The 13,216-nt window shown below is 42.5% G+C and overlaps 1 protein-coding gene across 1 annotated transcript in view; it reads left to right on the forward strand.

Moving 5' to 3' along the window:
• F13A1 (coagulation factor XIII A chain) overlaps positions 1-13,216 on the forward strand; it is a 185,187-nt gene that overhangs the window by 66,974 nt on the left and 104,997 nt on the right. Inside the window, exon 5 of the mRNA XM_051855142.2 lies at positions 12,758-12,876. Within this exon, the coding sequence (XP_051711102.1) occupies positions 12,758-12,876 (119 nt within the window). The remainder of the gene's footprint in view (positions 1-12,757; positions 12,877-13,216) is intronic.

Raw genomic sequence — 13,216 nt, forward strand, 5'->3', positions numbered from 1 at the left:
GGAGATGGAAAAACATATCATGATGACACCAATCCAGTCACATTTGCTCTGCCTTGAGGCCACTGCCTCTGAGAGGGGTTACATGCCTCCAGCCCAAGTCTTCCCTCGTTCATAGTGACACTCGGCTTTTATAGAGAGCAGTGCTTCCTGCACCCCTGGCCCCCTTTACTGAAAAGCTGATGAGTTTTTGCCTTCTTGCAGGAGGCAAACCACTATTCCTTCTAAAGGATTAGAAACAAAATCACATCTTGACTTAAGCTGATAGCCCTTTGGAAATATTGGATAACCCTCCTGGCATGAGTTTTCTTGCTTGCTTTTTTAAAGAATCAGAATCTTTTTGAGAGAGACAGACAGAGTTTGCTCCCATCCACTGGTTCACTCCCCAGGAGCCCACCCGGAACATCTGGCACTGGGCTAAGGCTGATGCTGGGAGCTAGGAAGGCAATCCAGGTCTCCCATGTGGGTGACAAGGACCCAGTTACTTGAGCCATCACTGTTGGCATCCAGGATGTGCCTTAGCAGACAGATGGGACCGGGAGCTGGAGCCGGGAACGCAACCCAGGCACTTGGATATGGGCTGTGGGATGTATCCTCACCATCATCTTCACCACTGGGCTAACTGTCCACTCCTTTGGTTCCTGAGCTTGCGTTGATAGGTCTGAGCCTAATGACTTGACTTTAAAATTGCTTTAACTTTAAAATTGCATGTAAATAAGCAGGAGGAAATTCTGAACCCAGGTGGTAATGAATGCCTCTCCTTCTCCCAAAGAGGCCATTCAGATACTAAAATCAATAAAGCTGGGCAATTACTTTTACGTGTTTGTTATAAATTCTTAGTCTCTCTGGGTGGGGAGGCCAGTGGTGGTTTCCAACGGTGCTTGAAACTGACCTTAGAAGCGAGTCCTAAAATTTCACAACCCACAACTTTCTTTTTTTAACCACCGCATGATTTCCACCAAAGGAACAGTAAAACAAATGAGGTCATCACTCTTTACTACTCCTCTGGTGTAAATGGTCAGTCACCTGGCTGTGAGATTCGCCAGCGAGACCACATGTTGCCTGTTTTCCTCTTGAGAGTTATCGGGGTGATGGTGGTCTGACCAAAACATGGCAGTAAGCCCATGGAGTTGCTCCTCTTTATCTGCACGGAGCACCCCTCGTTCTGCATGCTGTCGAAGGTGACAGCTCACACACGCCTACCTTCTAACTGTTTCTAGAACCATGGGCTCTTTATGCCTTCAATTTTCTACCAAGTGGAGACCCACCATCTCTCTGAACACAGTGCTCCTTGCAAACCAGCCAAAAACTTAAACAAAACTCACATCCAAAAGCCAACAATACAAATCTTCAGCGGCAAATGATTAAAATGTTCCTGTTTTTATTAGCCTTTCAACAACAGGGAGCTTTTTGGAGTTTCCATAGTGATGTAAAAATTTTTTAAACCTAGCTTTGGACAACTGTATTTTAAAGTGACAGATCTGAATCAACACAGGGGAAATAAAGCGCCAGTCTCCACCCTCAATCTTCTTTCAAAATCATAAATAAATTTAAAATTAAAATCCAGGCTTCCCATTTGACTTCCGTGCCTTGTTGAGGATTTGTGATCATGCCTGCCCGTTCTCAGGTAAGATTTAATTCCGCTGCTGGAAGGCAAAGGGTGGCCCGGTCCTGAGCTGCAGAACTCCTTCCTACTCAGAGTTTGCCACCTAAATTTATAACTTCCCATCAATAAGAACCCACAGCCCAAAGGTAAATCCTTCATTATCTTGCACTTGTCTCTCACTCTCCAAGCTCCGAATACCGTCTCCATCTGTCATTCTTTCGGTAGACGGTTATTGGTTTCCTACCAAGTGGTAAGGCACTGCGCTGGGTGCCGGGCATCCACGGACCCGAGTCCCTGGACCCAAGAGTCACAGCTGACTTGGGAGGCTGTTCGTTTGCTCACGTCTCCTCTCACTCACAGGGTGGCCTCGGGGAATTCTCTTGGCTCAGTCTCCCATCCCAGTCTCCCATCTGTAATACCTTCTTCACGGGACATAGGGAGTGTTAATGGGTTAATGTTTCTATACAACACTTAGAAAGTTGTTGTGTTTATACTGAGCACTTGCTTGTTCAATAAATAATACATAATAAATAATGCTTGTTCAATAAATAATAAATAGTGCTTGTTCAATAAATGAGTGCTGCCACACCATTCGTGGGGCAGTCAGGACACGGGGCTTGGTCTCCCCCTGTGTTAGGGCAGGTGCCGTGGACATAAAGGAAGAAGGCAGGTTTCCACAACAGGATTTAATAAGGACTTTGGTGCAGGAAGGAGTGGTGCTCAGAGAGAAAACATCAGACACAGAAACTGGACTCGTTAGGTTCTCATTGAAGAGGTAGCTACAGTCAAATGCAAACACACTTTAACAAATAATTTTCCTGTTGATAGAAGTCTTATTGTAGAAATAACAAACCATGAGACTGTGAAAAGAACTCAGAAATCTACAAATCAGAGATACCAGTTGTTAACACTTTGGTGTATGTCTATCCTTTAAATGTGTCTGTGTGTGATTTTTCATTTTTAATTGACAATTAATTGGATACATTCTCCTTCTCAAGTACACAAACCAGCCTTCCAATCCCAGAAAGACCCCAGAGAAAATCACCTTTGACCATCTATGTGTTCTAGATACTTTGCTGTAAATTGATACAATAGAGTTCTGTATGTCCCTATACAATTTGGATTTTTAAAAGACAAGTGAGATTGTGTTATACCTGTTGTTTCGAACTTTAGTTTCTCACTCAATACTTCAATATGTCCTGGAGAGTTTTCTATATCAGTACATACATGTTCTTTTTAATGACTGATGCATACAGTTGTACCATCATTGGTCTTTTACTTCAAACTATTTAGAAGTGCAGAGATTAGATTTTATTTATACCTAGTTAATTATAACAATTTTCATGATAGCACACCATGCTGTATAGAGTGTTGCCCATGTATCTTGTACACGTGTTTGTGTAGATGCCTAGAAAGAACATTGCCTGGTCAAAGAGAATTTAAATTTTAAATTTGCATAGATACTACCAAATCTCCCTTCTAAAAGGCCTCACTATTTTACAACACAGCCACAATACATGAGCCTGTTGGTTTCTTCATCCCTTCTTTGGCATTGGGTGTTATTATTAAATATTTGCAACTTCAGTCGAAAGTCCTGGTATTTCATGGTTATTTTAATTGCTCTGTCTGTAGTGATCAGTGAGGTTGAATTGCTTGTTAGATGTTTGTTGAGTAATGTTCCATTTCTCTGCATGTTCATAACTGGTGAATGAAGAAAGAGACATACATGTACCTCAAATCTATTGTAAATTTTATTTTCAATTTTTAAAAAGGTTTATTTATTTGAAATACGTGGTTACAGAGAGAGAGGGAGAGATCTTCCGTCTGCTGTTCATTCCCAAAATGGTTGGAACAGCTGGTGCTGAGTCAGGCTTAACCCAGGAACTTGGAACACCAACCAAGTCTCCCCACATGAGTGGTAGGGGCCCAAGTACTGGATCCATCCTCTGCTGTTTTCCCAGGAGCACTCGCAGGGAGCTGGATCAGAAGTGAGCAACTGGCTGGGGTCATGGCTCACTAGGCTAATCCTCCGCCTAGCGGCACCGGCACACCGGGTTGGGGCGCCAGTTCTGTCCCGGGTGCTCCTCTTCCAGGCCAGCTCTCTGCTGTGACCCGGGAGTGCAGTGGAGGATGGCCCAAGTGCTTGGGCCCTGCACCCCATGGGAGACTAGGAGGAAGCTCCTGGCTCCTGGCTTTGGATTGGCGCAGCACTGGCTGTAGCGGCCATTTAGGGGGTGAACCAATGGAAGGAAGACCTTTCTCTGTCTCTCTCTCTCTCTCTCACTGTCTAACTCTGCCTGTCAAAAAAAAAAAGAAGAAGAAGAAGAAGAAGAAGTTAGCAACTGGAACTTGAACTGAACTTGAACTTGAACTTGAAGGGATGCCGGTGTCCCACCCAGAGGCTTAACCTGCTGTGCCACAATGCCAGCCTCAGTAAATGTTCTATGTGGTAGGAGAAGGGAGCTTATGATTGTTTATCAAAATACCGTGTATTGATCACATCTCTCATTACCCGTGGGTTTCATTCATTCATTCATTTTTTTTTTTTTGACAGGCAGAGTGGACATGAGAGAGAGAGACAGAGAGAAAGGTCTTCCTTTGCCGTTGGTTCACCCTCCAATGGCCGCCGCGGCCGGCGCACCGCGCTGATCCAATGGCAGGAGCCAGGAGCCAGGTGCTTTTCCTGGTCTCCCATGGGGTGCAGGGCCCAAGCACCTGGGCCATCCTCCACTGCACTCCCTGGCCACAGCAGAGAGCTGGCCTGGAAGAGGGGCAACCGGGACAGAATCCGGTGCCCCGACCGGGACTAGAACCCGGTGTGCCGGCGCCGCTAGGCAGAGGATTAGCCTAGTGAGCCGTGGCGCCGGCCCATTCATTCATTTTTATTTGAAAGGCAGAGAGAGACAGAAAGAATTTTTCCATCTGTTGATTCACTCCCCAATGTCCATGCAGCTGGGGTTGAGCCAGGCCAAAGCCAGAAGCCAGGAACTCAGTCTTGGTCTCCCATGTGGGTGGCAAGGATTCAAGCATTTGGACCACCACCTGCTACCTCCCAGGAGGCACATCGTCATGGGGCTGGATCGTCATGGGGCTGGGACGGAAAGCAGGACACAGATTCAAACCCAGGCATTCTAATTTGGGATAGGAGTGTGTCCCAAGCAGCATCTTAGCAGTTGTGCCTACTGCCTGCCCTTCCTATTGATTTCAAATTCCATCTTCATCTTACACGAAGATCTAATGTACACTAGCCCCATCCAAGTATTTGTGTAGTGCTGTTTCAATATTAGCATTAACTATAGCTTCATTTCCATTAGCGATCATCACAGCAATGCACCATTTAAAGAAAGAGCAAACAGACAGCAATAAGCAGGGGGTTGGGCTAATCTAGACTGGGCTGAACTAGCCAGCTCTGCTTCAGGTGAGAGTACCTTGAGAGATGCTCTCTCTCCCTGCACAGCCACGGAGGTGCTCCCCCTCCTTTGACCTGTCATCTTGCTGAGGCATGTTTTTCTTGCGATGATACAAGAGTTGTAAGAACATATGCTCAGTTGTGCAAGTTTGTGCAACCCCCTGCTCACAGCCCTTCTAACAGCCCATGAACCAAGCATGCACCAGCTCAAAATCAAGAGGGAATTTCTACCGTTAGAGGGAAAGTCTGCTAGTACTGTGGCAGAGAATGCAGATGGATTGGGAATAAAAACTCAATTTTTAGGGCCAGTGCTGTGGCATAGAGGGTAAAGCTGCCACCTGCAGTGCCAGCATCCCATATGGGCACTGGTTCAAGTCCTGGCTGCTCCACTTCTGATCCAGCTCTCTGCTGTGTCCTGGGAAAGCAATAGAAGATGGCTCAAGTGCTCGGGCCCCTGAACCCACATCGGAGACCTGGAGGAAGCTCCTGGCTCCTGGCTTCGGATTGACACAGCTCCAGCCGTTGTGCCATCTGGGGAGTGAACCAGCAGATGGAAGACCTCTCTCTGCCTCTCCTTCTCTCTCTGTGTAACTCTGCCTTTTAAATAAATAAATAAATCTTTAAAAAAATAAACTCAATTTGCCGTTGGGTAAGTCCTCCAGTTGACCATCTCTTTCAACATTTTATTTTGTTAGCTGCATTTTCATTTTTTTTTCCAGGCAGACTTTTGACATCAGCATTGCATACCTCTAAAAACTCTGCGTGGAGTTTTGGTTGCATTCGCATTGACTGTGTGGACTAATTTGGGTAGAATTTGCATCTTCATAATATTTAACTTCCACATTCAATCAGAAACATTGTGGATACTTTCATGTATGCAGTTTCCTCTTACACCCTTTAGAAAAGTTTATTTTTATCATAAAAATAAAAAAGTAGAGAGAATAGTGCAATGAATACCTAGTTGCACATCTCCCAGACTCAACAGTAGAAAGGATTTTGCCACATCAGCTTTGTCTGTTCTCTTTTCCCCTATTTTTTGCCTTAGTATTTTCAGACAAATCTCGGTCATCATCTTACTTTACCCCTGTAATATTTCAGCATGCGTATTTTTAAATATAGGCAAATACATGTATGTATGTAGTTATTTGTGTTTGCATTTGTGTGTGTATCTGTGTGTGTATATTATATGTGTACATATATCATATATGTACATACTTATATACAAATATATATATACACACCTACATAGATGGGGGTTCTTCAATAGGTTCATGGTAAATGAAATTCAAAGATTTTTATTTTAGTAAAACATGTGTTTCAGACGACACTGAAAATGCATATTACAAACAAGTGCGTGGATTTCAATGCTTTGCAGCAAAATAAATTCATACCTTTCATTTCACTTTTCCACAAACCTTTCCAAGGACCCTCATTATGTATAGTCACGTGCCACATAACGACACTTCAATCTGCAGCTGACGGCGGGTGTGGTCCCTGGAGATCATGGTGACTAGCCATGTGGTAGCTGTCTTAGTTTGTGTAAGTACACTCTATCATGTCTGCACAACAATAAAATCAACCAAGACACATCTCTCAGAGCATGTGCCTGACATGACTGCATAATTATTTATTTATTTATTTATTGACAGGCAGAGTGGACAGTGAGAGAGAGAGACAGAGAGAAAGGTCTTCCTTTGCCGTTGGTTCACCCTCCAATGGCCACAGTGGCTGGCGCACTGCGCTGATCCGAAGGCAGGAGCCAGGTGCTTTTCCTGGTCTCCCATGGGGTGCAGGGCCCAAGCACTTGGGCCATCCTCCACTGCACTCCCTGGCCACAGCAGAGAGCTGGCCTGGAAGAGGGGCAACCGGGACAGAATCCGGCGCCCTGACCAGGACTAGAACCAGGGGTGCCGGTGCCGCAGGCGGAGGATTAGCCTAGTGAGCCTTGGCACCGGCCAATGACTGCATAATTATTAAAGCCAATAAAAACCAAACAGTTCTTCATCAAATCTCCCCCAATGCATGAAAAATATCTTTTGCATATCTTTATATTTGAATCAGGCTCCATAAATTAAACTTGGCTCGTATGTCTTTTAGCTATTTTTATTCTAGAGCAATGTTCATTATATTTTTTTCATACTATGACCTTGTTTAAAATGCGGAACTTTCCATATTCTGAATTTTGCTTGTTCCATCCTCAGGTGTCATGAAACATGTTTCTTTCATCCCTTTGATGTTTTCTGGTGAGCACTTAATTAGATCTCCAAGCCTAGATCAGATTTTGCTTCAAATATTGTGGGGGAGGGCAGAGGCAGGGTGAACAGAAAAAAAATACTTCCTAGGTCATGCCATGTGCTTCCCAGGGCATTCGACTAAAAAGAGATACCTTGGGTTAGTCCATAGGATGAGGTTTTGCTAGTCTCATTCATCCATTATGAAGTTTGCTCTTCTAACCAAAAATTTCAGCCTAGAACCATTATTTCATTAGAATTGCAAAATGGTGATATTCTAATTCTATCATTCCTTCTACAATTATTAGCATCAATTTGTTGTCTTGAGGTAGAATTTGGATACCTCTCTCTTCCTTACTGCTCAGTTTTCAGATTAATGAACTGGTTCTTAGCACTTTAGAAAGGTAGCCAATGCATCTTTGAAATCATTATGAATTTATAATACTGAAATATTCGGTGTGTTCTTGGTCTTGAGAGTGACTATTACTTTCGATATTTAGGTTTTTTTCCGTCCTTGCATGTGAGAGTCCTTTTAAGCTGGCTCAGGTTCCTTGTCATGGCTTCCAGAATCTTTGGTCATTTGCTTGTCTTCCAGCAGGAAGAAATAATTCAGATTTGTCTTCCACATTTCCTCGCCCACAGCTGTAATGAGTCATTTCTCTTGGAGAGCCCAGGTACCTCTGAGTTGGAGGTGGAGTGGGCATAAGTGGAGAACGGTAGTTAGAGACCATAATTCATGCTTTCGGGTACACATTGCTACGACTTTGGTTGTGTTTTCTTGTTCTTTTTGGTGAACAGAGCTAGAAATTGCAATTTATTTATTGCATATAGATCAGAGAAAATGTTAAAGTCACTTTATTAAGGTAGGAGTTGATATATAGCAAGCTATACATATGCAATTATAAAACTTGATAAGTTTAGAGATAAGTGCACAATTATGAAATCAACACAAGAATCTACGCCATAAAAGTATTGATCATCTCCAAGTTTTCCTTATTTATTATTATTTTATAGTAAGAATATTTAATATAAGATATGTTAACAAATTTTTAAATAAATTTCAATTTTTGAAAATAAATTTTTAAAAAGAAAATGAATCACTACTGATATTTTAATTTGATTTAGAGCACAGAGTTTAAAGCCTTTAAAGTTTATCCTTTTCTTTGCAATTTTGACAGGTTTTTGTGTCTTACTTTTCGAGATAATGTCTTTTTAATAAGCATTATAGTCAAAGGGCTTGATATTTAGTCAGCCTGAGAGTAGATGCTGCCTTTTTTTTTTGCTGGTTTGGTTGCTTTCATTTACCATGTTTGGTAAGTCTTTCTTCAGTTCTGGGGACTTTTTCTCTTATCTGTGGCCATTTCCTACTTTTCTGTGTTCTCTTACCAAAAAAAAAAAAGGAAGGAATGGAGGGAGGGGGGAGGGGGAGGGGAGGGGGAGGGGAGGGGGAGGGGAGGGGGTGGGGAGGGGGAGGAGCCCTGTAGGCAGATGGGGGTTTTCTGGATGTCTTCCTTGCCTCTTCTCGTGCCCCCACCCCCTTTGCATTTTTTTCTCCAAGCATCCCTCAGCTCTTCCAGAGATGCTTATGGGACTCCTTCTGGCCTCCTCTTCCGTATAGTGAAGTCAGAGGACTTACTGTCCAGCCACTGCCAGCACCAGCAGGAATAAGGAAGACAGATGCATGGATCTGTTATCTTGACTGAACTAACTTCAGGGTTTTCTTTTTATTTTTGAACATAACTGTACAAAGTTCATATATGAGTTTTCATTTTGCTACAAAAGCAGCCTCGATATCACCAAGAGTTCTTCCACAGTGTATTTTAATGACTAAATGACTATTACATTGTGTAGAAAAATTGGGGGGGATTTCCATTTTCTCCCCAGTTTTTTACAGCATTTTAAGTAATACTGCGATGAACAAACTCTACATGTACATTTGGATGCACCTTTTAATTATTTCCACTGAATAGATAGATTCATAATCTTATAGATCAAAGACCCTGGGTATTTTTTAAGTTAATGGTATAATTACCAAGGTGCTTTTCAAAACATTGTAACCATTACAGTCTCAGCAGTACACTGGCATTTCAGCACATGTTACTGGTGTAAGTCTAATCCACCCACATATGCAAATTACAAGTATATTCATACATTTACCAACAGCTAAGAATGATGTTCCATTCTCACATTAACTTGCAGTTCCTGGACTACTACCCAAAGCTGTTTTCATATTTTTATTATTTTCCATTCGTGTTTCCTCTCTTGTGAACTAGCTGTCCTTTGTTAACTTTTTAATGTTCTGTATGATTTTCTTATCAATTCACTGGAATTCTTTACATCTAGGGAAAATTTACCAACATTTCCTATGACTGCAAATATTTCCCTAGTTTGTCACATACTTTAAATTCTATTATATCTGAAATTCAAAACTTTTATCTTTGCATTGAATAAGATGTACTGATAGATTCATTTGTGATTTTTAAATTACTTTTGTTTGGATGAAACTTTCCCATCTATATATCAAACAAATATTCATCTATTTTTATTCTTGGTTTCCTGTGCTTCCAATATTTGAATTTAGATTTTAAATTAATTTGTAGTTTATTCTGACATACAGAAACTTTACTTTTCCCTAACAGCCTATTTTTTCATCTGGATTTAATGAATCTCTAATCATTCTTCCTGGTAGTTCCTTTATTATAGACTAATTTCATAGACAGAAAGATACATGCACACAGCCATATCTGTTCCTGGGCTAGTTGGATCCATTGATCTGTTTTTAGATCGATTGTTTAAATTATAGTGACTCTAATATCTTACAGAATAACTTTATAAGCAACTTACATTAAAGGAAAGCATTCTAGTTTCTTCCTTCAAAAACATTCCCGAATGGCACTTCCAGACCTCATTGGTCTTACAAGGAGATTCTGTCTCAACAATATTTTGCGTGGTTTGGCTAAGGCATTTATTATTACAGTAGTCACAAACCACTATTGTAAGAAAATGAAAATTCCCCCCAGTAGCCCTTCATTTTCCAGACATTTTAGTTGATAGCCATCAAATCAGATAGTAAGCACACAGACTGTGTGCATTCAAGGTCCTTCACATACAAGGGGGCTTCAAAAAACCAAAGGAAAATGGGCTCAACAGAAAGTGTGCATTTTCTACGAACTTCTGGAAGAGCCCTTATGTATCCTCACCTTACTGTCTTTCAGAATAAAAGTATTCTTCCATGTATTTAGAGATCCTGACCTCAAACCCAGTTTTCACTTCTTTGTGTATCACCTCTGCCTGGTTTCCCTTGAGAAACGAAGCTGTAGTTTTTCTGTACAGAGAGTACTGCTGGAACCCTGGCCCCCGCCAAAACTTGGCCAGGCCAACGGTTCAGATGCATCAAGGCTTCCACTTTCAAGTGCGGAGGGGAGGCTGGGACACACTGGCTCTGTAACTCTAGAATTGTCTAGAACAATAACATGGCTTTGGGAGAATTTCCAGGTAATAGAGTCTGGGTGAAGCAGCCGGGACTCCAAAGGGAAAAGAAATCACATACTGCATGACTGCCTTTGTCTAAAATTCTAGACAGCTCCCAAGGGCAGAGAGCCAATTAATGGTTCACAGATGTGGGTTGAGAGGAGAACAGGGAGAGAGTGAGGATGGGAGTAAGGATTCTGTCTTGATTGTGGACGTGTACACTTCACCAGTGCATAGTTTATCGGATGCTGAAATACACAGTTATCCTTTGTTATCTACAGGGGCCTGGTTCCAGCAGGCTCTGAGGGCACCAAAGTGCACAGATACCCAAATCCCTTAAATGAAATGGTAGTGTTTGCCTATGACCTATGCACATTTCCCTGTATAAATTGTCTACATTATTTATAATACCTGAGATTATGGAAATAGTATGTAAATAGTTGCTGTACTATATTGTTTGAGAAATAATGTCATACATGAAGATTGGGCATATGTTGAGTATAGATGACTTTTTTTTTAGAATATTTTTGATCTGTGGTTGGCTGACTGTAGAGTTGGGCAAGGATACGGAGGGCTGACTGTATGTATGTATGGTTGGGGGGGAGGGTACTTGTGTGCACGCTGTAGTTAGAGCACAAAATAGGACAGATGGTAGGCAAGAAATAAAAGACAGAAAGAGGCAGACACAAGAAAGTGGAGGAGATCAGACAAGACCTGGGAATTACCAGTAGGTTCAGTGAAAACCATGATAAGCTCTGGGACAGGGATCTAAGTTGTTGAGTTGCATAGTGCTTCTCACACCTTCCTGTGCACACCAATCCCCTGTGTGCATTGTTAATGTGCAGGTTCCGACTCAGTAGGTCTAAGAAGGGGCCTCAGATTCTGCATGTCTCACACACTCCCAGGCAAGGCTAATATTGCTGGGTTTCAGCCATTCTGTGAGGAGTGAGGGCTGGAGCATTTGTCCTCAATTTTGGTTGCATATCAGCATCACTAGGGGGCTGCAAAACAAAGCCAAATCTTGTTGTCCGGATCTCACTCCCCTCACACCCCCAGAGACTCTGGCTTAGTTGGTCTGAGACTCAACTCGCATGAATATTAGGACTTACGACCTCTCTCCAGATGATTTTGTCCACTCTGCTCATCAGGCCAAGGTTGAACACTGCTACTCTAAAGAGAGTGGTAAAAACCTCATTAGAGAATGAGGACAGAATCCAGGAAGGAATGGGGATGGCAGATGACTTGGGCCAGAGGAATCTGCTAACCTGTGTACCCACTCAGAGCCAGGATGGACCATGTTCCACATATGTCAATTTACCTGAATGTGTCACACACCTGTACGGTCATGCCTGTGTTCAAGGTGTTTTGCTGCTTTCACACCGGTTCTTAGGACAAGGACTACAGTGGTTATGGACAAGGTAGATAGGAAGGTGGCCTTTTGTGATTATAGCCACAGGCAAGAGAAGGCCTATCGATGGAGGAAGCCAACCAAGAAGGCTGGGTAGGCACACAGTTCCCAGCACATCCACAGGGAACTTTTTTCTTAAAAGGAGACCATCTCCAGCCTCCCTCCTCCTCTTGTGATCAGCCACACAGCGGGCATGCCAAGGACGCTGCTGTCTTCTCCCATGTCCCAGATTTGGTTTTAAAGATCATTTTCAATTCAGGAAGTCTTCTCTTAACACTAAGATGTTGGAAATTATATCGTGCATCTGCATTACAGCATTTTGATTCTGAAACTAGTGACACACCAGAATCAGAAGACATTTGATGAGACATGTCAATTTAATTGTGCTGCTTGCATTGTCAGGAGCCAGAGTGTGTCAGCATCTTGTTGACAGATGTCATTATTAATAGACTGATCTTTGGTGCTGGTTATATTCAACACTGCCTTAAAAAAATGGGAAACAAGCCATGTTTAGTAAAGCAAAAGACTTTTTTTCATTGAGCTGATTAAAACGCAGTTAAAGAACAAAATGAACTTGCAAGAATTCGAGGGCAGTATGGTTTGCTAATGGCCATTATGTTCCTATCCCGGTGCAGAGGATGCTGTATACCTGGATGATGAAAAAGAGAAAGAAGAGTATGTCCTGAATGACCTCGGGGTGATTTTTTACGGCGAGGTCAATGACATCAAGAGTAGAAGCTGGAGCTATGGCCAGGTGAGCCCGTTCTAGTTTGTCATTGCCAAGGGCATTCTTACTTAATATCTTTCCACCTGTATCCCTGCAGGTGCCACATAGTGATACGAGACAAGCACAATTTCCTGCTTTTCAGGATCGGAGACTCCAAGGCAACGAGTATAAGCGCATAGGCTTAGACAGACAACTGCTTAATTTATCAGCTGCAACCACGTATTTTGGTTATTACACTATACAGAGATCAAGGGTTCTGTGGATAACGTAGCATTCTAGTGAGGTGTGCTTTGACCTTTTCATGCACTGAAATCTCATTAGCTCAATCTGGCAAGGACCAACATTCTCCTTGTCTTATAAAGAAAGG

This window comes from Oryctolagus cuniculus, chromosome 5 (assembly GCF_964237555.1).
Source record: "Oryctolagus cuniculus chromosome 5, mOryCun1.1, whole genome shotgun sequence".
In the NCBI taxonomy this organism is placed as follows: Eukaryota; Metazoa; Chordata; class Mammalia; order Lagomorpha; family Leporidae; genus Oryctolagus; species Oryctolagus cuniculus.